Below are 22,906 nucleotides of genomic sequence, written 5' to 3'. Positions count from 1 at the left end.
ACCAAAAAATTGTAAGCTCATATTTACAAAACTGAGTGTTGGAGGCTTGCTTAGAGATGCTTAATCATACCCTGCCTCTCTTCTGGGTTTCTTACAAGTTGAAAACAGACACAGGGAGCCAGATGAGTATCATGGTCGTTATCTACCTTATTAATGGGCCGAATGATTCCCAGGTGTGGATCCAGAGCAAGTTTGGAATATATTCATAACACTTAAAACATCAAACGATTTGTAGGCATAATATATAAAGAAGTAATGTTAGCACAAACCGGTAAAAACCATCAATTAAGCTACAGTAAAGTTCACTGCAGCATTCTTTATTCAATAGCCAAAAAAACAGAAGCAAACTAAGTATCCACCCATGGAGAAACAAATAATTAAAATCCTCCATATTCCTACAGTGCAATATTATGCAGCAGTTAAGAGACATAAACCAGGCATATATATGCCTGTATATATATGTGTATATGTGTGTGTGTGTATATATATGCCTGGTGTGTGTGTGTATATATATATGTATATATATGCGCCTATATATATGTGTATATATATATACACACACACATAGTCACAATTATAGATTTCAAATACAATTATTAAGTGAAGAGAGGTATATATATATATACACACACACACATAGTCACAATTATAGATTTCAGATACAATTATTAAGTGAAGAGAGGATTATGCAGAATGATAAAAATTGTATGGTACCATGTACATTAAAAACATAAAAATACATTATTTATAGATGGACATTCAACAAATATTTATTAAGCAGCATCAGTTTTTATATGGCATATTTACAAATGGCATGTGTTTATATCTGTTATATATTTAAATATTCATATACACATAAAAGTGTAGTATATTTGTTATATCATATAACATGAATATCAAAGTATCTAAAATGATACTAAACATACAAACCGACCAAACCCATGAACACTGCTGTACCCGGGGATGGGGGATGAGCAATGGGTGGTAGTTTCATTTCTTAGAAGGAGGGCAGAGGCTAGCAGCAGATGATACAAAAATAGTTCTTATGTCTAGTGGTGGGAATATAGTGTCTTTACATTCTTCATGCTTCTCTGTATCTTTTAAATTCCTCAAAATCAAAAGAAGTCTATGAAAACAGGAATGTGTTTTTTGACCAAGTGTCAAATGGAAAAAACAAAAGCAGATTACACAGTGGTCACTGGCTTTGCTACACCTTCCCCTGGGTCCCAACATGTGGATTTGGGTGGAAGAAAACCTTCAGGAAGTGCTAACGTATGGGCCACGGGCCCTGCTCTAGGTCGCCGGAAACACTGCTGATTTAGATTTCACTTGAAATCACTGCTGTTTCCAAGGGCTCTGATAGTCATGGGCACAGATGCAGTTGAATTGCCTGATCTCTATTAATTGCTGTTCTTATTGACCAATTAGCCAAATGTGTGACAACCCTTATTTTAACCTGCGTTTCATAATTCAGTAAGCCAGATAGTCCCCACAGATCAGTAGTTCTGATGGCCCCAGCCTGTCATGTGTCCTCTGGGGCTCCTTTGATTGTTATCCTCCCAAGGTGCTCATTCTCAGAAAATTGGTTAATCAGGCCAGTGGAAGCCTCAGTCTCCATAGTAAAGTCCCATGGGCCCTACTCATCTTCCTCTTCTGGGGTGCATGCAGGTTGGCCACCTTAGCCATGCCCTGGAAGAGAAAGGAAGCCAAACAGAAGTGTTCTCCCCAACCCTGGGCCCCGGATGCCCACTCCTTACTGCCCTCTGGGCCTCTCTCCTTCCTGTCTGTCTAGTCCATTGTTCTCTGCCTTCTAGAGAGAGGGCCCTCCAATCAATAGCTGATGTCTTCTTCCTGGCCAAATGCATGTGCTTCCTATTCTGAAAGCAAAGAGAAAGGAAGGGAAGGTGAGCCCTGTGGTCCCTCAAACAGTGTCACCCCCCTTTGTGGAGAGGAAAGAAAGGAACCAACTTAAAGTATGTCCCTCAACTCTCCCTCTCCAGGGGCCCAGCCCATGGAACAGTGAAGGGGCAAACCCAACCTCTTCTCCTTTCTCCACATGTGACTGGCTGAATCAGTCACCATCCAGAGGGTCTCAACAGGTGTGAGGCAAGGGACTAATGGGGATCTGCCAGCTTCTGTAATCCAGCAAGAAAACTGATCCTCATCTAACTCCTTCTGGTATTTCCTGGTTAAAAACCATAATGAAAGGAGATGTGTGATTAGTCTCCCCAAACCTCCATCCAAGTTCAATATAAATTCTAGGGTGTATGTGGAACAGAGAGCTCTTTCAGAACAAAGAGCTCTAAAGAGTTTGTCTGGAAGGCACATCTTTGTCAAGAGGCAAATGAATTAAAATGCCAGGTTTGCTAAAGCCATTGTCCAAAAGGAAGTGAATCCTGGGGGAGGTGTGTGAGGCTCCACTCTACCAAGTGGGTTTTCCCAGTTTCCTGGCTTGGGGGCAAGGTGGTAGCATTTGAATCTTAACTCTTACACTTGAGAAGACACTAAGACATCCCTTTTAATTAAGTCCAATGAATAGCATGGAAATCTTCCACAAAAAATTATGATATGTCTGATTAGAAGAAGTCAGTCACAACAAGGAAGAATTTTATAAGATAATGTTAAGTGAAAAACAAAATAAAACACTGTGTCTATAATAGGATTGAAATGGTATAAAAATGTCATGCACGTGGACAAAGATTGAAATTAAATTTGAAGACTGATTGGGAAGAGATGCTGTTGGAGATGAACTTTTCCATTTAATTTTGATTTTCATTGTTTCCATGTTTGTAAACTAAGAACAGTGTTCGCAGAAGAGCTCTGGGGAGATGTCTCTTAAGGTGGAAATTATCCCTGCTGTTTGAGCTCTGAAGAGGGCAAAACCCTTGAACAGCGTTAGCCTCTGATGCTACTGGTGGTTAATTCTGTTCTCTGCGGCAGGGCAGGCAAACTATGGCCCATAAGCCACATCCAGCCTGTGAGACAAGAATGGTTTTTACACATTTAAATGGTTCGGAGAAAATAAAAGAAGAAGACTATTTTGTGACATGTGAAAAACGGCATGAAATTCAAATTTCAGTGTCCATAAATAAAGTTTTATTGGAACCCAGCCATACTCATTCATTTACTTTTGTCTATGGCCACTTTCAAGCTTACAATGGCAGAGTTGAATCGCAGTGAGACCATATGGAATGCAAGGCCTAAAATATTTACTGTGGCCCTTCCCAGAGGAAGTTTGCCAAGGCCTGCTCTCGGACATCAGTTCAACATGGCCAAGAGAACATGGTTGTCTGCGTTCTCTCTCCATGTCTTTATCCTCACTCCTGCTCGCCTTCTTGGGAAAGAACATCATTGAAGTCATCCAAGTGCCAGCCTCAAATAAAGCTTAAAAAGTATGTGGCTTAAAGCTTCCAAAATATCCTCCTTACTGTTGGTGAAGTGGGGATTCGGGTATAATAAACACTTCATAGGGGTTTCAAAGCTGTTTAGTGAATACTTATTCTCTCTTGGAAGTGAAAAGCCCAATATCCCAGGATTGTTGTCACTACTGTTATTATCATGGTGATCATTCCTATATATGGTCAAAGAAACAGTCAGAGGCTGTCACACTCCACTGCTCATTACAAACGAGACCTTTTTCCAGCTGAAATAATAACGTGTGAGTCTAATTAGAATAAAGCTCATTAGAGTCGGAGACAGCCATTAATGCCTCGATTGATTTTTCTAATGAAGTAAGCCGGGGGAGGAGACTTTAACAGCACAGCTAATTATTTTTTGCTTTTCTTCAGTATGTCTTTGGCATTTAAAACTGTTCTTATGACTTGTTGTTTGACTGTAAACGAAAATGCTGCTGAAAGTGCTCTGTGATTAAAGAGGCTCTGACACGTCCAGCCCTGGGAAAGGGGTGGAAGGCACCTGCTTCCTACAGGAGGAGGTTTAAGCCCAGCAGCCCCTGGGGATAGCCTTCCTTCCACTTTTCCAGCCTCCTCTTCCTGTGTGTTCCAGGTTCTAGCTAGTCATGCACAGATGCTCAAGCTGCAGAACGTGGTTATCTGCTCCTGCAGTCCTGGTTCAAGGACAGAGCTGAAACATATAGATTCTTAAGGAAACTTGGATCTGAGGTTGCCTCTGGATGGTAAAACATGGAGGAAGGGCTTAGGGGATAAAAGGTGTTAGGTGGACAGAGGAGGGAGATGCTTATTAAATTTATGCACCAGAATGCAGATGGGGCAATTGTGCTTCATTAATCAAGATGCTCTTTGCCACCCAGAAAGCAGTTAAGTCCCACAGTACAGGATAAAGGCTGTCAAGGAAGGATAACAATAAGTCAAGAAACTGAGACTCAGGATATAATAGACTTGGGAGACTCAGAACAGGGAGGATGGGGTGTACCCCAAAAGCTATTGAAATAATAAATTTTATAAATTTTTAAAAGTCTTACTGAATGAGGAAATTATTCAACAAAAGGACATTATCTCAGTGACTGTGTTATTAGAAATATAGTTTAGTGATAATGCACAGTCCAGCAGCTAACAGAGATTCCCAGTGTCATCCCGACAGGTAAAGGAGTGGAGGAAAAATTCTTTAGGTGATCATTCAGCTAGTCACCAAGCAACAAGAGCCTGCTTTATGACAAGCATAACAGCTTACACTTCCAGACAGAAAGAAGCCTCATTAAAATGAACTTCTGTCATGAGCCTTTATTACAAAACTTCATGTTTGCTTTCTACGGACCCAAGAGTCTTGACCGGACTTGTTTGCTGACTCCATTGCCCTACCGTGAGGTTCTTTAACTCAGAACTTTTTGTGATGAAAGCAAAAGACAGAGTTGTCTTTTGCTTTCGGTGGCTCACACCTGTAATCCCAGCACTTTGGGAGGCCGAGGCGAGCGAATCACAAGGTCAGGAGATCGAGACCATCCTGGCAAACACGGTGAAACCCCGTTTCTACTAAACATACAAAAAAATTAGCCGGGTGTGGTCGTGGGCACCTGTATTCCCAGCTACCAAGAGGCTGAGGCAGGAGAATGGTGTGAACCCGGGAGGCAGAGGTTGCAGTGAGCAGAGATTGCGCCACTGCACTCCAGCTTGGGCGACAGAGCCAGACTTCGTCTCAAAAAAAAAAAGTATGTCTGGCTGAGGCCGGGTGTGGTGACCTACGCCTCTAATCCCAGCACTTTGGGAGGCCAAGGCAGGTGGATCAGCTGAGGTCAGGAGTTCGAGACCATCCTGGCCAACATAGTGAAACCTTGTCTCTGCTAAAAATACAAAAATTAGCCAGGCGTGGTGGTGCATGCTACCTGGGAGGGCAAAGGTTGCAGTGAGCCAAGATCGTGCCTCTGCACTCCAGCCTGGGCAACAGAGCCAGACTCCATCTCAAAAAAAAAAAAAAAAAAAAAAAGATATTTGACTGAACATTGTAGAAAGAGGACTGGATCTGATTCCACATGTGATTTATGTGGGTATTAGTAGTCCCCTTTATCCACTGTTTCAGTCATCCAGAGTCAACAAGAAGGGTGAGTATAGTACAGTAGGATATTTTGAGAGGGAATACATTCACATAACTTTTATTACAGTATATTATTATAATTGTTCTATTTTATTATTAGTTGTTATTGTTGTTACTCTCTTGCTGTGCCTAATTGTTTTTTTATTTTTGAGAGAGAGAGAGTTTCTCTCTGTCACCCAGGCTGGAGTGCAGTGGCATGATCTCGGCTCACTGCAGCCTCCGCCTCGTAAGTTCAAGTGATCTGCTGTCTCAGCCTCCTAAGTAGCTAAGATTACAGGTGCATGTCACCACACCCAGTTAATTTTTGTATTTTTAATAGAGGTGGGGTTTCACCATGTTGGTCAGGCTGGTCTCAAACTCCTGACCTCAAGTGATCCACCCACCTCGGCCTCCCCAAGTGCTGGGATTACAGGCGTGAGCCTAATTTATATAGGTAGGTATGTATAGGAAAAATATAGTATATGTAGGGTTCAGTACTCTCTGAGGTTTCAGTTATCCACTGGTGATTTTGGAACAAATTCCCCATGGATAAGCAGGGGCAATAATACTTAGATAAATACAAATAATGAATAATGGACAGTGGGATTCTAGTATCAACCTGGGTTTCCTCTCTTTGCAGTCCTGTTGCCCCTCTCCTAAGTTCCAAGCTATTCTTTTAACAGGGCCTATGCCCTATTCTGTGTGCATAGTTTTGCTCAAAACTTATTATCAGTTGTATTGTTGTTTTTTCCCTACACTTTTTTTTTATTATACGTTAAGTTCTAGGGTATTATACTTTAAGTTCTAGTTGTATTGTTTAAAAAGGCTGCATCTTCCATCATGATGTGCAAAACGTTGATGGTTTTCTTCCCTTACTAAAGAACCAGGACACTTTCTGTGTAATACCATTTAACAGCCTCCACCCTGCTACCCCACAGCCCAGCACTGCTTCCCTCCAAAGCCAGAGTGTTCATAACCCTTGGATGTGGGCCACACAAGGATTCCCTTAGGTACCCAAAATACACAGATGGACAAGAAACATGTTTTCCCCCTCAATAAGGGAGGCAAACATTTTGCCTAAAATTCTATACAACATGGTGGTGCAATGGAAGGACCACTGAGAAGGGAAGAGACTGTTTCTCCCTAGAGCAACTACAGGGAAATCCCAGCTACTTGGGAGGCTGAGGAAGGAAAATTGCTTGAACCTGAGAGGTGGATGTTGCAGTGAGCTGAGATCATGCCGCTGCACTCCAGCCTGGGTGACAGAGCGAGACTCTCTCTGAAAAAATAAAAATAAAGAGATAGGATGGGAGCAGGAGAAGCCAGCCAGGACAGAGTGAGAAGCACCAAGGCCCTGTGGTACTTGGCTTGTTTGAGGATCTGAATGTGAACTGACTGACTGAGATATGGGCCCCATTTCTCACCTAGACAGTTTTATTTACTGTTGGACAAGTTGGTCTCATTTTTCAATATCATCATAAGAGCTACAATTTATTAAGCACCCACCATGTGCCTAGCTTTGCTAAATACTTTACATGTATATGTTTAATCCCTACAACTCTGCAAGTTAGGTTTTATTGTCCCCATTTTACAGATGGAGAAACAGATTCAACACTTCCTGTCAGTCACTTTCATCTAGTCTACTCCAGTGGGAGAATACTGAGTTCACACTGATTGTTACATGTCCTAGGGGTGTGTGTATTGGGCTGAATGCACACATGTCTACAGAAACATACCGAAAACATATATGATGAAATCATACCTGACACTGAATGGCAAGGCCTAGACCAGCAGTCCCCAGCCTTTTTGGCACCAGGGACTGGTTTTGTGGAAGACAATTTTTCCACGGATGGGGAGTTGGGTGGTGTGGGGTGGGGGTAGTTTCGGGATGATTCAAGCACATTACATTTATTGTGCACTTTATTTCTGTTATTACGTATTCACTATAATGTAGGATCAGTGGGAGCCTTGAGCTTGTTTTCCTGCAACAAGACGGTCCCATCTGGGGATGATGGGAGACAGTGACAGATCATCAGGCATTGGATTCTCATAAGGAACATGCAACCCAGATCCCTCACATGCACAGTTCACAGTAGGGTTCGTGCGCCTATGAGAATCTGATACTGCCGCTGATCTGACAGGAGGCAGAGCTCAGCTTCACTCACTTACCTGCCACTCACCCCCTGCTGTGTGGCCTGGTTCCTAACAGGCCATGGACCAGCAGCGGTCCATGGCTTGAGGACTGGGGACCCCTGGCCTAGACTATTTGTCTATTTTAAATCTGTGGAGGAAAAGTACTTTAGGCACGTTGGAGGAACAGGTTCCTAAAGTCATTCTTTGAGCTGTTTCTCTTTAAACCAGTAGGATTTAAAATTAGGATGATGTCCTTTCCTTTACTACTCTCTAATATCTCTAATTCTTATCATAGACACTTCAACAAACAAAAACCCGTTACCCTAGAACTTTAGAAATGTGTGTCCTGCATTGACATCAACTTACACTTCCAGGAGGATAATAATACAGATCGCTAAAGAAGACGTAGAAGCCTCTCCACAGAGTAGGGTGCGGTCGGAAAAATTTCGGTAGGCAAAGGTTCCTTGGGGTTTTTTGAGTCTGTACCCGAAGGCACTGATGGTTCTTTCAAACAACCCTTCTTTGTCAGCATCACTAGGAGTTTCTGTTCTTCCAGCTCTCGAGGGCCTCCTGGGGATCTTGCTCTGTGCAGCTTTCAGTGTGTCCTTTGCACAAGTGGGGGACTGTGACTAAGAGCCTCCAGTTCTAATTGAGTAACGCATCCTGACAAAGACTTCCATTTGGGGTTCCTTTAAGGGGGAAGGACCTACTTCAGCGAAGAATTGCTGTGTATTTCCCACACCCAGCTCCCACTTCCTGCCTTCTGACGGCTGAAGGTCTTCAGGTTCTCTTTTTAGCACAATTCTTTAAAAATTAAATGAGACATGAAGTCGTGCTACAGAAGCAGGCTCCCTGTCCTGCCCAGTAGGGCCAGTGTGCAGATGGGGTCCCCTGTGATACTGAGATGGGGCCCCTCCAATGACAATTCTCTCAAATCCCCTTGATTTTTATTTACTTATTTATTGATTTTTAAAGTGGCATATAGTAATTGTACATATTTATAGGGTACATGTGATATTTTGATACATGCATGCAGTGTGTAATGGTCAAACCAGGGTACTTAGGATATGCATCACATCAAAGAGTTATCATTTCTTTGTGTTGGAAACATTTCAAATCTTCTCAGTACTTTGAAATATACAATATGTTACTATTAACTCTAGTCACCCTACTGTGCTGTTGAACACTAGAATTTATTCCTTCTTAACCAGCTTCAGAAGAGGATGAACCTTCTTAATCCTCGCGCCAAGCCTACTATCCTTTGCACAAGGTAATCACCTCTGGTAGTCACCATTCTCAGGTCTCCTTTCTTAGAATGGCACTGGATGGCTGTATGACTTATGACCGTATCTTTCTTTCAATGTGTTTTGATTTTAAAGTTCGTTACCAAAGCAACAGGTGATAATAAAAAATGAAGCTGAATTGAATTTGAATTTACTTATCAGTCACTACAGTTGTAACAAAGGCAAGGAGCAGCCCTGTGGGCTTGCGCTTCTCTGAGCTTTCCCCACAAGCATCAGGGCTTCATTCTTTGCCTTGCAGGACTGATATAAATAGTAAGTGAAATAATATCTGCAAAGCAGCTAATGCTGTTTTCTTCCTCCTTTGTATAGTAATGATAATAATTTCAGAGTAGCCAATGCTTGGGAAATGAAAGTTGCAGAGTCTTGTGTTTACAAAGAGGGTTTATATTGTATTTGTCCCTCAAAAGGTGGGGCTGGGGAGCCTTTACTGTGGTTTGAAATGGTCCTTCTACTGCATAGCCCAGAAACTCATTTACCAAGTTGAAGACAATGAGAACACCACTTTTCGTGTATGTGTGTGCATGTGTGCACGTGTGTGTGCACACGTGTGCATATGCGTGTGTGCACATGTGTTTGTGTGTGTGCACGTGTGTTCGTGTGTGTGCATGAGTGCCTCTGTGTGTGTGTGTGTGTGTGTATGTGTGTGTGTGTATCTGTCTGCCATTCCTTCCAAGTTCTTCCTCATGGATGAAGCACCCTCTAAACTCCACATTGGCTGGCTGAGACTGTGCTTTGAGGCCTCATTTAGTCATACGTAGTCGAGGGACTTCGGTTTCTGCCATAGAAGTTTTATTCATGTACATGGGTTTGTGGCCTGTCTGGAGTGCAAGGCTGAGGTGGGAGGAAGAGTTCCCTGGCACCTATCAGATGACAGCTTGTGGTCACAGTCCTTCCTCACCTGACAGCCACTAAGGAAGGAGGTCCCTATTCCCCTGCCAGGGGGACTGAACAAACACAGGGTTTATAATAACAACAATTACAATAATAATAGCAGTAGTAGTAATAGTAGCATTAGCTAACATTTATTGACTACTTGCCAGACACTATATTTCTTTCCATTTAATCCTGACCATAACTCTATGGTATGGAGACCATGATTATCCCCAGGAAACCAAAGCCCAGCAATTTACGCGATGTCAAACAACAGTGTATATGTACATATATACACTGGAGATGTCCACTTTCCTTTCCTAATAAAACTGCATGAGCCCTGCTTTTCCTCTCCAACTGAATACTTGGGTCCATTTGTATGTTTCCTCTCTGAGCCTCGTGAGCTGGGGATCTGTGGAGAGCATCATTTGACATTTATGGCATTGTGTGGATACATTTGTGTGTGTCTTGTTCCCCAGATTAAAGAATAAACCCCCAGTGGCCAGGGACCTTGCAGTTCTTTCTAGCTCTCCAGTGTGTGACTCAGAGCATGTCTCCTGAGTGGTCTGGGCCAAGGCGAGGGATGGCATCTGCTTGGGCAGTGACACCAGGGAGGCTGCCCATGGGATGACTGCCAAGTACACACTCCTCTTGTCAGGAAGACTGGTTACCCAGCTTCTCTGCTCAGGAGAGGTTTTGTGCAGCAAGTAAAACAAGCCTAGAGATGACACTAGACTCAGACACTCTGCAAGCGGCAGGGGTGGGAGTTAGCAATCTGATGGTGGAGGAAACCAAAACATGCTAAGGGGTGAATCCCATTCTAAGGGAGCAAGCAATCTGGGGCCAGTTGGCATGGGAGTGAGCAGCTCTGCCTGCTGCCACAGGCCTGAAGACTTCATTGTGTGGCAGTATTTTTTTTTTTTTTTTTTTTTTTTTTGAGACAGAGTCTCACTCTGTTGCCCAGGCTGCAGTGCAATGGCGCGATCTTGGCTCACTGCAATCTCCGCCTCCTAGGTTCAAGCGATTCTCCTGCCTTAGCCTCCCAAGTAGCTGGGACTACAGGTGCCCGCCACCACACCCAGCTAGTTTTTGTATTTTTAGTAGAGATGGGGTTTCACCATGTTGGCCAGCTGGCCTTGAATTCCTGACCTCAGGTGATCCAACTGCCTCAGCCTCCCAAAGTGCAGGATTACAGGTATGAGCCACCGTGCCCAGCCAGCAATATTTTTTAATTTGCCAAACACACACGGGCATGGGCACATATACATCATGTGTAAAAGTATAGGCCAGAAATGATTTAATCACTTTAATACTATTAACTCATTTAATTTTCAACAATTCTGTGAAATAGGTACTATTGTTCTCTTCATTTTACAAATGAAGAAACTGAGACACAGAGAGGTAATTTTACCAGGATCCCAGAGCTAGGAAGTCACAGAGCCAAGATTAGCACCCAGCCACATGACACAAAATAATCCATTTTGATAATGCTTAAATATTAGGAAAATGTAAAATATTTCTGTTATATAGATAATGTGACCAAAAAACATGTAATACATCTGAGAAATAGTTATATGCAAAATTATTATTATCGTTAAGTATTGGTACTCTTAGAAATAAGTTTCAGTTATTTTGAAAATTCTGCTTTTAAAAGAACATCCCCCACCCCCGCCAAAAAAGAAATGAAACATGTAGTGTGTATTTTAGAAGAAAAAGTTGAAGGAAACAAATGATAATAACACCTGACTTTTTAGAAAACCCTTATCTATGACATCAGAACACAGGCAGGACAGGTGCCTTTGTTGTTTACTATCTGTGATGGGTTACAGACCAAGAGAGTCATGTGTTTTGACCAAGACAAGCTGGCTTGGTTAAATGTGGATCCTTAAAGCCCAGCCCCAATCATGTCTTCATTGAGTTTATGACCTAGAGGAGAAAGGATAAAATATGTTCACAGGTAACCATTGTACATAGTCCTTAGAGCTTCAGATAACCTGTTTTGTTAGCAAATGAATCAGAAGCATCTTTGCCTCTCTTGTGCATCCCACATATACCAAGCATAGACCTGTTAGGCGTGTCTAAAGGATTCTTGTTTGTTGTTTTTTGTAATCCGTTTTAGAGTGAATTAAACTCAGACTTCCCTGGATCGTATGCTCTCCCTCTGTAGAATGTTGAGTTTCAGGCACGGGGATGTAGCTGTAGAATGTGGCTTGTTCATTCTTCCTGATAAGAAATTGATCTCCTGAATGGATTGGCCATTTCGTAATTTCTTAGTGAAAGGCTGACTCTTGAATATGGCGATTATAATATAAATTCTTACCAACATAAAGTAAGGGCTTACTTGGGGCTTGGTAAAACTCTCATGCCTTGAGGTATGTGTAGCTTATAAATCAGCTAACATGTATTTATGACGTAGCTACCCCAGTGCCAGCTATCACTGACAAAGCCTGGATTCTGTTGCAAGGAGACACACTGAGAGAAAATTGATTACAAGTAACTATTTCAGGCTCTGCTTTGAATTTATCATTCACATGCTCTTTTTTCTTTTTCCCTCCAAGGGTCGGGATTACTGTTCGGAAGAAGAGGATATCACATAGCACCAATTTTACCACTCAAACCAGGAGCTACTACTGTGTAAATAGGTTACACCCCAGTTGAAATCTTTGCAAAGGTCGGTTCTATTCAGCGAACAGCACTATAGCAAAAGAAGATCGTTCCATATCGTATGCCCCATTAAATTACAGTGTTTCTTAATGAACTTGCAAAGGAATATTGCTAAAAACAAACAAAAAAAACTGTTATCGAACTTTCTTTGTTGCTGCTAGTTAAAACTTGTTGCAACTTTTCACTTCTCTTGTGTCCAGGTATGCAGCAAAATTCTGCAATTTCACCTTAAAGATACTGTTGGTTTTACAGATGCTCTCCAACCTATTTTCTATAAGATGAGGTAGTGGTGAACTCAGATATCAAACTTCTCTTCTAAACTGGTTCTGCTTCTAAGACAAGCATCTCCTGCCCTCTCTCCTTCCTCCCCATCTCTCGCACGCAGTCTAGAGATGGACTGAGCCTTGCTTCTTACTGGCAGTGTTGAGCTTTGGAGATGGGATGGTTGCTATGCCAAGCCTTGTTTCTCTGCTCAGAAGAAGTAGAGAAGCTATTATCAATTAAAAGCATGCTGTGATGTGACTCCTGGAAGTGACGTAGGAGTGAGTGGCAGGTTGTTTGATTTAATAGGTATCTTAATCAAGAATTAAGCTTGCAACATTGGCTTTGCTCAGATGCAGATGGAAGTGTGATCACAATCATTTTGAATCCCTCTTCCTCACTTTTTTTTCTAAGAAAATAAACATTTTACTGTTTTTATGGATCCTTGTCTTCTCCCATTCATCCAGCTCAGTGTTTTAAGATGATCCTGGGTGCAGAAGTTGAGCCCTCCTTTGCATTGACACTGATAATTAGCCTAAAGGGCTGCCTACCCTTCCATTAATAATTTACCAAGCATTAGCAAGGCTGAAAGTGGACTGAAGAGGTGAGGGGACATCCTATGACTTTTTAGGAGGGCCTGAAATCACCTTGTTACCTTTCATTTTGTTAGCAAATAAACCATCCTATTTCGTAACTCTCCCCCTTCAAAATGCTACATGAGCCTTGCCACTTCCTTTTTCTCTTACTTCCAGCACACTAGACATAGCAAAAGTGTTTGCCTACTCAACAACATAATACTTTTATGCTTATGATGATATTTGGAGATGTGAAAGCCAAACGCCCCTGGCAATGGTGGGGAATGTTGACTGAGTGTTCAGCAGAGTTTATTTTTCCATACTATATGAAGAGAATGATCTCTTCTCAAAGACAGAAGTGATATTTTTAACAAATATTGTCACAAGTAAATAGCAATCAAAAGGAGAAAATAACTTTTGTATTTTTTTAATGTGTTTGATAGCTTTGACGAGGGTTCTCTTTGTTACTTTCAGGGGAGGGCATCCTATTAAATGCCACGCCAGCAGTCCGGGTTTGGGTTTGTCCCACAAAAAGACAGGAGCACTGTATGTTTCTCTCTTTTGGGGTTGTGACTTTGAAGGGCCTCGATGTTAGCCACCCGCAGAAGGTGGAGAGTTAAGATGTTCTGTGTCAATTTGCTCTTGCCGAAAAGATGAGCCTCGATTTTAAAATCTATCCACATAACTGAGGGCACCACTGATGTGCTAATAGTGAGATTCCCTATCTCCTTTTAGACCTGGGACGGCAAAAAGGAAGGGAAGGAAACTTAGCAGAGTACTAAGGACAATAGATTCACATATTAGCAACAAAATCCCGTAATTCTTTTGGCCAACAGCAGCTATTTTGGGGAGCAGCTGTGGCTGTTACATAAATAGAGATGCAGCCAAAATGTTAGGCTTTTTTATCCTGCTTCAAGTAGAAAAAATGCAGGGAGAGTCAAGTAGTCTAGGGTTTCAGGTTGCCTCCTCTCATACGGTTTTTGGCCAAGTGACTAAAATAGTTTTCCACAACTGTAAACGAACTGCTAAGCCCCACCTCAAACTTGTTCACTGGGGACTTTGTTCACTGTTCTGTGGATGACCTTTTCCGGGATTTCTTGTTCTTATCAAGCAAGAATTAAGCACATGCTAAACGTCTTCCATTTGATTTCTTTACTCGGTGTCTCACACAGTCTTCCCAGAAAACCACCACCCTCTACCCGAAGATGAAACATGCTCATGTCATTTCTCTCACGGTCACATTGAACACTTTTGACATGTTACACTTGTGCATAGATCCAAGCGTTTCTTGGGAACCTGACTTTTGAGTGTTTAATAAAGCCGAAAGTGATGTTGCCCTGAACCACCAGCTTTTCACCCGGGTTCTGGCTCCGGTGTTTAACACTGGATACATCTTTGTTGTGCGAAAGTAAGTTCTTCAGACACATTTGGTACATCCAGAAATCCGCATGAAATGCTTGATTATGTCAGCAACACCCAACACTGTCTGTTTTCCATTTGTTGGTTTTAATCATAAAATTGTTAAGTGATTCGTGTTTGTACTTTATTTTTTTATGCCTTCTGAAATCTAAAGCAAAAATATTTTACCTTTTTTTCCCCATGTGTATGTGAACATTAAGCAGATTGGCTCAGACACAATGAAAACAATAATCCAATGTATGTGCTGGTGCACTCTGCTAGTTGTTATATGTATGGGGCTCAGGAAGCTGGAAGGAGGAAGGGAGGAAGGGAAGGGACGTGGCCTGGTGAGTGGAGGTAGAAAAATGATGAGAAATGAACTGAGGGCATTAAGCAGAGAGGGTTGATAGACTGGCCGTGTGCGGGGTGAAATTGAAAATCCAGCTGCCTAGTGGCCAGTGGGTGGGGCAAGACTGTCAACAAGATTTACAGCTGGCTTGCACACGCCTTATGTCCTCTGAGTTGTAGAGTTGTAAAAGTTCAGCAGTGTGTGCACAGCTCTCTTTTGGTTGGCGGAGATTCAGGATCATGGAGTACTGCTCTCATAATTGAAGACGTGTTTGGTATTGGCAGAGAACCTTAAAAAAGGCCTTTACCTCAGCGATGCTTCCTAGCCCCAGGCTTGCAGAGAACACAGAGTGGTGTTGTGGTCTATTTAGGGACAAAGAAGGTATAAAGTCCAGAGATGAGAAAACTAGGTCAGTCCTCAGAAACGGCAGCAGCCACGCACACAGCAGCCTGCTGGAAGACGGGTCTCTCTCCGTCCACAGTGCCCATGATCTGAGCCTGGGCTGGAATGACTCAATTTAGCAAAGACGGACCCAGGAGGAGGGCTGGTTCTTCAGTCTTTGTACTGGCCCCATCCGCTCCTCACTGTAAGGTGAGGAAGCACCTCTGTGTCAGGGCTCACCTGGGCATCTGAAGTGGCCACGCCCACAAGCCGACAGCCCCCAGGAGCAGGTCCAGGGATGATGCAGTCCCCTTCTTAGTCCCATGTGGTGTCATCCTGCTTTGTTATCTTCTTATAACTTTATCCTGCTATAACTTTATCCTCTTCCCAGCCTCATCCCTGTTTTTCTCTTAGGGCAAGACTTTCCCATAAGCCTGCTAAAAAACAGAGATGATACCTCTTACAAACTTTACCTCGTTGCCTGTGAAGCAGGTTGGCATGTGGATTACAAGTCCAGCTTTGACACTGGGCAAGAATTTAGAAGTGTTCTATCTCTACTAGTCATAGAAAAGAAACATGGTTAAACATGTTGAGTTTTAAAGGAAGAAATATTTTCAAATTCTTAATCCAAGAAAATGCTGAGTTGGAATCTTAGACTTTGGGACTCTGATATGTTCTTTACGAAAGGCAAAATAATTGGTATCTAAAGTTCTGTCCTTCCTGCCTCCCCTAAAGAAAAAGGATATTAGATTGCACACTACGGTTTTACGTAAGATCTGCCTTCCACGCTTCCCTGCTGGAAGGCATTCTCAGAGCTTTATGTCTTCATACCTCTCAGAGATTGGACTTTTTGTTGTTTAAAACCCCAACCAAAAAAATAATAAGGCATGATTGGTGGGGAGGGAATGTGTATTTAGGGGCATAATGAAAAGGTGGCTTGAAGCAGGAACTTTGGCCTCATGATATCATGAGTGGATGCCTGGACTCCAGTGTGCCTGGGAGGAGCTGGGTTAGGCAGTTGGCTGTCACACTACACATGTGCCTGCAATAAACCTTTTGGAGTTCCATCAATGAGGTCTATAAATTGCCTTTTGCCAATGAATGGATGTGTTTTTCCAAGGGGGGTGACTTCAGCAGTCACCTTTTTGTATGTCTCTGGAAAAGGGTCAAAAAGCTATGGTAAAGATGAGGCTTATGAGTGAATACCTCTGGGACAAACCTTAGGACTCACAAGCTATGCCATGTTTTTCAGGAGACTCTTGTACCTTATCTGGAATCTACTCTCAGGAGAAGAGGAAAAAGGAACTAATATTTGTCATTTATACTCACTCTGTGCCAGATACTGTGCTGGGCATTTTATAATTGTTTTGTGTCATCCTCCTGATAATCCTGTGAAGTGGATCTATTACCCCCACGTTCTAAATAATAGATCTTAAGTGTGGAATGCAGCTATCCAACGTAAATGCCTATGTTGAAAGAAGGAAAGATGTCATTCAAGTATTTTCCAAATTCTTTTTATTGTGACTATATGCCCTTCACAACACTGTGAAAACAACCCCTGGGGGCATCTGCTTTCCAGAATCTCTCTCTGGCTCCTCACCAGCTTGGTTTCCTCATGGGGAGTGTTTTATTTGGCCTCCCCTATCTGAGCTGCACACACACCAAGAGAGGCCACTGGCTAACAGGAGGACTTCAGTGCCCAGAGGAAAAGGCTTTGGGAATTTAGGCACACGTCTCTCCCCTTGGAATCCTTCTAGCATCTGGAAAAGGAACCAGGTATTTCTGCAGTTAGAAACCAGATGCAACCAGAACAGGCTTTCGAGTGCTGTGATTTCTTTCCTGGGTTCCCAAGGCTTGTTTCATCACAGGCTGTATCTTTTTAAGGTTAAAAGTCTTAACCTACCTGGGGGTCTAGGACAACCTGATCTCCAAGCATGAAGGAAAGGCAATGCTGGACCACTGACTTGTATTGAAATCCTTTCTTGCGGGCTAGGGTTTGATGTCTCTTTTTGATCTTTGGACCGGGGATCTGTATGTTCCGGGTCCATTTAAGCACTGAAACTAGATGCGAATCTCTTTTGACACCTTACGTGTTTTAGATAGTCATGTAATGACTTGGATAGACATTTAAATAACTTGTTCCAAGGTCGGAAGAGCCCAGGAACTCCTCAGAGTTCCTCTTCTTGCTTCTTAAATCACATCCTCTAAAGATGACTCATGTCTCCATAGCAACTGTTAAAGGTGCTGCCTAGAAGGGACCTGCTCCCACCCTTACTTACTTTGTTCGAAGGAAGCAAAAGAATGTCCCTGTGTAAAGGGGCTGTCATGTCCAGTTTTCCTTTGAAATGTGGCCCCCAAGATCCTGCTTCTTTCTAACCTGGCAGCTGTCATGTCCCTTCATCATGATGTGGGCAATGGCCCTTATAACTTGGGAACCACAGAAATTGCTCTATTTCGGGAAGATTCACCTCTAAACTGAAGGCTCCATTCTGATAGTGTCTGCCCTCTCTACCCTGATTTCGCCCTTCTTTGCTTCCATCTTTAGCCCAAGGCTTTGAATTTGATTAAGACTTAGAGGCAGTATAAAGAACACCATGAACTCAGGCAGAGGTCCCTTAGGGTCTCTAGGGTTGAAAATAATTCTAGAGCCTTAGGGGGACCTCTTGGCATGGACTCCAAAGGGAGAGAATAGGCCCTGTGTCCTGGCATTTCAGTCCAGACCTTCAGGGACTGTTCTCTCTTGACAGGCGAGCAAGCAAAGAAAATTTTGCAATAGATTTCAAGCCAGTTTTTCCATTCAAACCAAGATGCAAATTCATAAAATTATTCTTTTCCTGGAATAGATCCAGGCAGCTGCCTTACTAGGATTTTAGATTCTGATCCATTTTCTTAACACACATACACATACACACGCATACATACATATACAGAGAGATACATGGAGAAAGGAAATTTATCATTGAAATAGTTCAAGAAAGAGCTGTACTTTGCCTTTCTGTAATCTCCAAGATAATGTCTAGGAAAGTATTAGTATAACTATAGGGATACCGAAACAGGAAAAACCAGCCATCACTCTTGAGAAAGTTTGAGTTCAACTCACATGGGAGAATCGAGGTCTGCTACTCGTCTCACTTTGTGCCCTGTCTGTGCCCGGATGCCCTACTACATCTGCTTGACTCGTCTGGGCCGCCAGCTGGGGTATTGTGGCTGACATCCTTTCCCAGCCTTACACGCATAATGGACACATCCCTAATGTCATGTGCCTGGTCCAGCCACATACAACCACCGCATGCCTCACACACCATCCCCCTCATCCATGTGGACTTGACTGTGGCATTTCAGCAGCTCCACTGGGATGCTCTAACCCCAGTGTGTGGAGTTGGGGTCCTTCATCTGGGTTGACCCAGGTGTAGCATTTTTAGCATTGCCTTTCCAGTCTTAAGGATTCATTCACTGAACTCATTTATTTCTGGAGCCCCTGGTACACTCCAGGCACTGTGCTAATTGCAAGCAAAGCACAATTGAACTAAACCCACCCTCGAGGAACCTAGCCATAGCGAGGGAGGCAGTGTGGAAGTACCCTACAGGGAAAAGTCCTGAGCGCTGTGGGAGCATCTCACGGTGGCAGCCAGCCCAGTTCTGGTAATCAGGGGCTTCCTGAAAGAGGTGATATCAAAGCCCAGATGTGTCAGAGGCCTGAGGGAGAGTGTTACTAGAGGACTTTCAGGCTGAGAGGACAGCACAGGACTCAGCCCAAAGGAGGGCCAGTGTGGACTGTCCAGGGCCGGCCTGCAGTACAGAGGCTGGGGCTTGGACCTGTAGAGGGAGAGAGAAGAGCAAGAGACAAGGACAGGACAGTGAGCCGGGCCAGCCACAGAGGGTTCCTGGGGCTTTGCCGGGGATTCAGGGAGCATAAATAAGAGCTTTAGGTGGTGCTGTGTCCTCTGCAGCCCACTGCTGAGGTCCTCCAGACAGGTAAGGCGTGGTCACAATCAGGGCCGGGCTTTCCCTCCTCACCGCGGCAGTGCACGGGTGCTTGCTGAGATGATTTATCCCAGGGTGTCCTCTGTCCCTTACCCAGCCCCAACTCCTCTTCCTCTGCCAAAAGCTATTTGAATTCAAGGACTTTAACCTGGGCTGGATCTGGTTTGGAGACATAAAGGGGACAGCTCTGGGTCAGCATGACCTTCTTTAGAGCCACCAAGGCTAAAAATACCTTTTGGGACCAGGCTGGCCTAGACCCAGGGATGAGAATGCACCCTAAAATAAATATACGGGAAGCAGCAGAGGGCTTCCCTGTCTAGTGTGTGATCCTAACTAAAGGCAGCTCTCTTGAACAGCCTTCCCCTGGATTAGGTCACATACACCCGGTGGCCAAGCCTCTGCTGGGTCCCAAATACACACCCGAGTCCTGCCAAAGAAAGGAGACTTTTAAAAAGCACAGACAAATTGTATGCAAGTGGAAAATACCCATAGGCCTAGACAGCTGTGGAGGGAAGACCTCGCAGGCACCTGGAGGCTGCCAGAGCTGGGAGCTCTGCAGATGTGAGTCAGGGAAGGCTCAGAGACAAGCGGAATCTCTCTATGGAGACAACTTGCAGTGCCTTTTAGGTTTTCCAAATAACCTCAGAGTTTAGAGCATTGGGTTTTTTTTCTCCCCCTTCCCACCCCAGAAAAATAATTAGAAAAATGTTTAGGAGAAAGGAAAAGAATTAGACGTATCAAAATACCAGCTATAAGCCAACACTGTTTACAGAAACTCAAGGAAAATGCTCAAACAGAAGACAGTTCCCCTGAGAGGCTGGAGGAGTTGGGGCTGAAGGCAATTTTCCTAGCTAAGGGACGCTGGGCCTTGCTGCACCTTGGGGCTGACCTTTTTTGCAAAACCCCCACCGCTGCCCTCCTGGCATACTCAACAGCAACACCAGCTTTCTGGCCCCTCGGAAAGATGTTAGCTCAAACACCTACTTTTTCCAGATCTTCCTCTGGCTCTTCCCCGAGGAGTTTGTAATTCTGTGGCTAGCAATTCCCACTCAGATATTCCACAGGCCCAGGTGTTTAGATTAGAGTTTGTCCAGCGGTAATCCTGATGCTGGAAACCAACAAACATTTGGCCTCACATTCACCCATTTAAAAACTAGAGCCCTGGCAAGTCCCCTTAGGGCCAATGTGTTCATGGAATATAAGCCAAGTTTGCCTTAGGGCACCTCTCCCCATTTTCTACCCTGGCCCACTTCCTACTCACCTCCACCTCATTGCCAGGAAAGGATCAAAATGCCTCCATGCTGGTTGTTAATGGCTGCATATTTGCTCTTCCCAAGGGTATTTGCATTTTATTTAGGAACGTGGCCTTACATTCAAGGAAAATCTTGCATCAAGATTACGAAGCATCACCTCTCAATCAGGTCTGGGAGGTATCCTGGAGCACTGCTCTTCTGAACACCTGCAGAGGCTTCCTCAGGTGAGCATGGGAGCCCGGAAGGTGGCCTCCCTAACCACTCTGCCTGCACATGAATTCTGCAAAGCAGTGGGCCCCCATCTGTTTCAATTACACATGCCTGTCAGCAAAATCTTTGTGAGATGCACTCTCTCTGTATGTTTATTAATTTATATAAAGCATATATCCCTTTACTTTTGTACTAATATATTAGGCACATTATAAAAAGTACACAGCATAGAAACTTTAAATGAATAAGACACAAAATATTATAAACAGAGGTCTGGCATTTTCTCTCTGAACTCCTGAGGGAGACCTTGGGTACCTCCTGGTATGTACACATCTCACTTTGAACACCTTTGCTTTAGTGCAAATCAGCACACCAGAATAGCACCCCAAACCACTGTGCAACATTTGGCCTGCAGAATAAGAAAGTCCTAAGGCAGAATCCCCAGGAACTTCAAATCTGGGAGATGAGGCAAGAAAACTCACTCACAAACAACATAAATGTAAATAATTCAAAACCCTAAAGGAGAGCTATCCCTAGACAGTAGTGGCTACAGGTGCTAAGCAAAGGTCAGGTACACTGGACAGAGCCATGCAATTGTTCACCTTCCCTCTCTGGGTCTCCAGAAAAGGACACTGGCAATATCCCCAGCTCTCTCCTGATTGGAATTCTTTGAACCCTCGAAGTGCTCCAGTAGTACTACCCCCCACGCAGCAGTGGGCCCATGTCGCTTGAATATTATTTTTGATTTGACCACCAAGATGTAATGATGATTCTATTCCATTTTGAAAAGGGTCTGAGAAAGTGTATAGGTCTAATTATATATACATATTTATACATGTGTATTTTTGTTTATTGTTACATTTTGACATTGGACTTTCTATTAAATAATTTTTAAGAGTTGGCCTGGCTTTGTTCTCTTTTATGTCTTTCTTCTTTCCTTTCTCATGGAGGAGGCCATTCTAAACATCTGCAAAAGACCCTTTTGGTGTCCTTGTCCCTCCTCTCTTTTGCCCTCCCTATTTTGTGTACATAAGGGCTTCTCTTACCATTCGTAAATGTTCTGTTTTTACAGGATATGTGGTACAGCAGGCATCCACATGGAAGGCCCCTAACCTTGTTGTCACCTCCTCCAACTTCCAGCGACAACCCGCACTGTCCTATCAGCCTCAGCAAATTCACAAATTCAGACTTGATGAAGGTGCAAGAATGGGCAATGCATAAAATAATGCCATGAACCTTCTCTCCTGCACACTCCCCACCACACACAGACACACACACACACACACACATGCCATGTGCACACACACAGTCCTATGAGACCTTGGACAAGTCACTTAACCTGTAGCCTACTAAAAACAGTCATTTTCTCATGAGTTTGACTTGAGGAGCTCCCACAGGAAGTGCTTAATAAACAACCTTCTGTTACACAATGACTCTTTTTTGTTTATTCATTCTACTCATTCAGCTGACATTTGTTAATTGCACAGTGTATGCCAGGCCCTGGGTCACCCACAAAAGGGGTCAGGGATGTGTGAATTTAAGAAATTCCCCACTCCAAAGTCAAAGGCCAGAGTGGCAGCATGAAGAACGAGGCCAGTACCGTATAGTTTCTCACATACTCCACTGTCAACTATAACTACCTGGCACATTTTGGAGGCTGAAAACATATGGATTCTCCCACTGCACTGGCCTTCCAGGATTTACCGAACAGAAATACACACATGCACATACAGTCTCAGGGCACTTTGTCAAAGCATGAAGCCAAAAGCTCTTTCCCTCTGCATTATCTTCACTGTCGCATGGGCCTGTTCATTTCTGACAAGCGTTGGTCCCATCAGCCCAGCCAGCCTTCCACCCTCCACCCTTGCTCTTGGGAACAGATTGTCTTCATGATTTCTAAATGGTGTGGTGAGAAGGAGGGAGGGAGGGAGGTCAAGCCAAGGACAGGGGAAGGAGTCGATAACTATTCCTAGGCTTCTTCCTCCAAGCCGTGGAGCTGGAAGTTCAGATTTGCTGCTGAGTTTTATGAGCTGTCAA

General features: G+C 43.5%; 1 protein-coding gene across 2 annotated transcripts in view; it reads left to right on the top strand.

Moving 5' to 3' along the window:
- C1H1orf21 (chromosome 1 C1orf21 homolog) overlaps window positions 1–21,769 on the top strand; it is a 248,253-nt gene extending 226,484 nt beyond the window's left edge. For both annotated transcript variants that reach the window (XM_025400666.1, XM_025400662.1), the window contains one exon: window positions 12,353–21,769. In XM_025400666.1, coding sequence (XP_025256451.1) covers window positions 12,353–12,391 — 39 coding nt within the window. In that variant the 3' untranslated portion in view covers window positions 12,392–21,769. The remainder of the gene's footprint in view (window positions 1–12,352) is intronic.
- The last annotated feature ends 1,137 nt before the right edge of the window (window positions 21,770–22,906 follow it).

This window comes from Theropithecus gelada, chromosome 1, assembly GCF_003255815.1.
Source record: "Theropithecus gelada isolate Dixy chromosome 1, Tgel_1.0, whole genome shotgun sequence".
NCBI classification, from domain to species: Eukaryota; Metazoa; Chordata; class Mammalia; order Primates; family Cercopithecidae; genus Theropithecus; species Theropithecus gelada.
The sequence above is the reverse complement of the archived record's forward strand: the minus strand, read 5'-3'. Positions and strand labels throughout refer to the sequence as shown.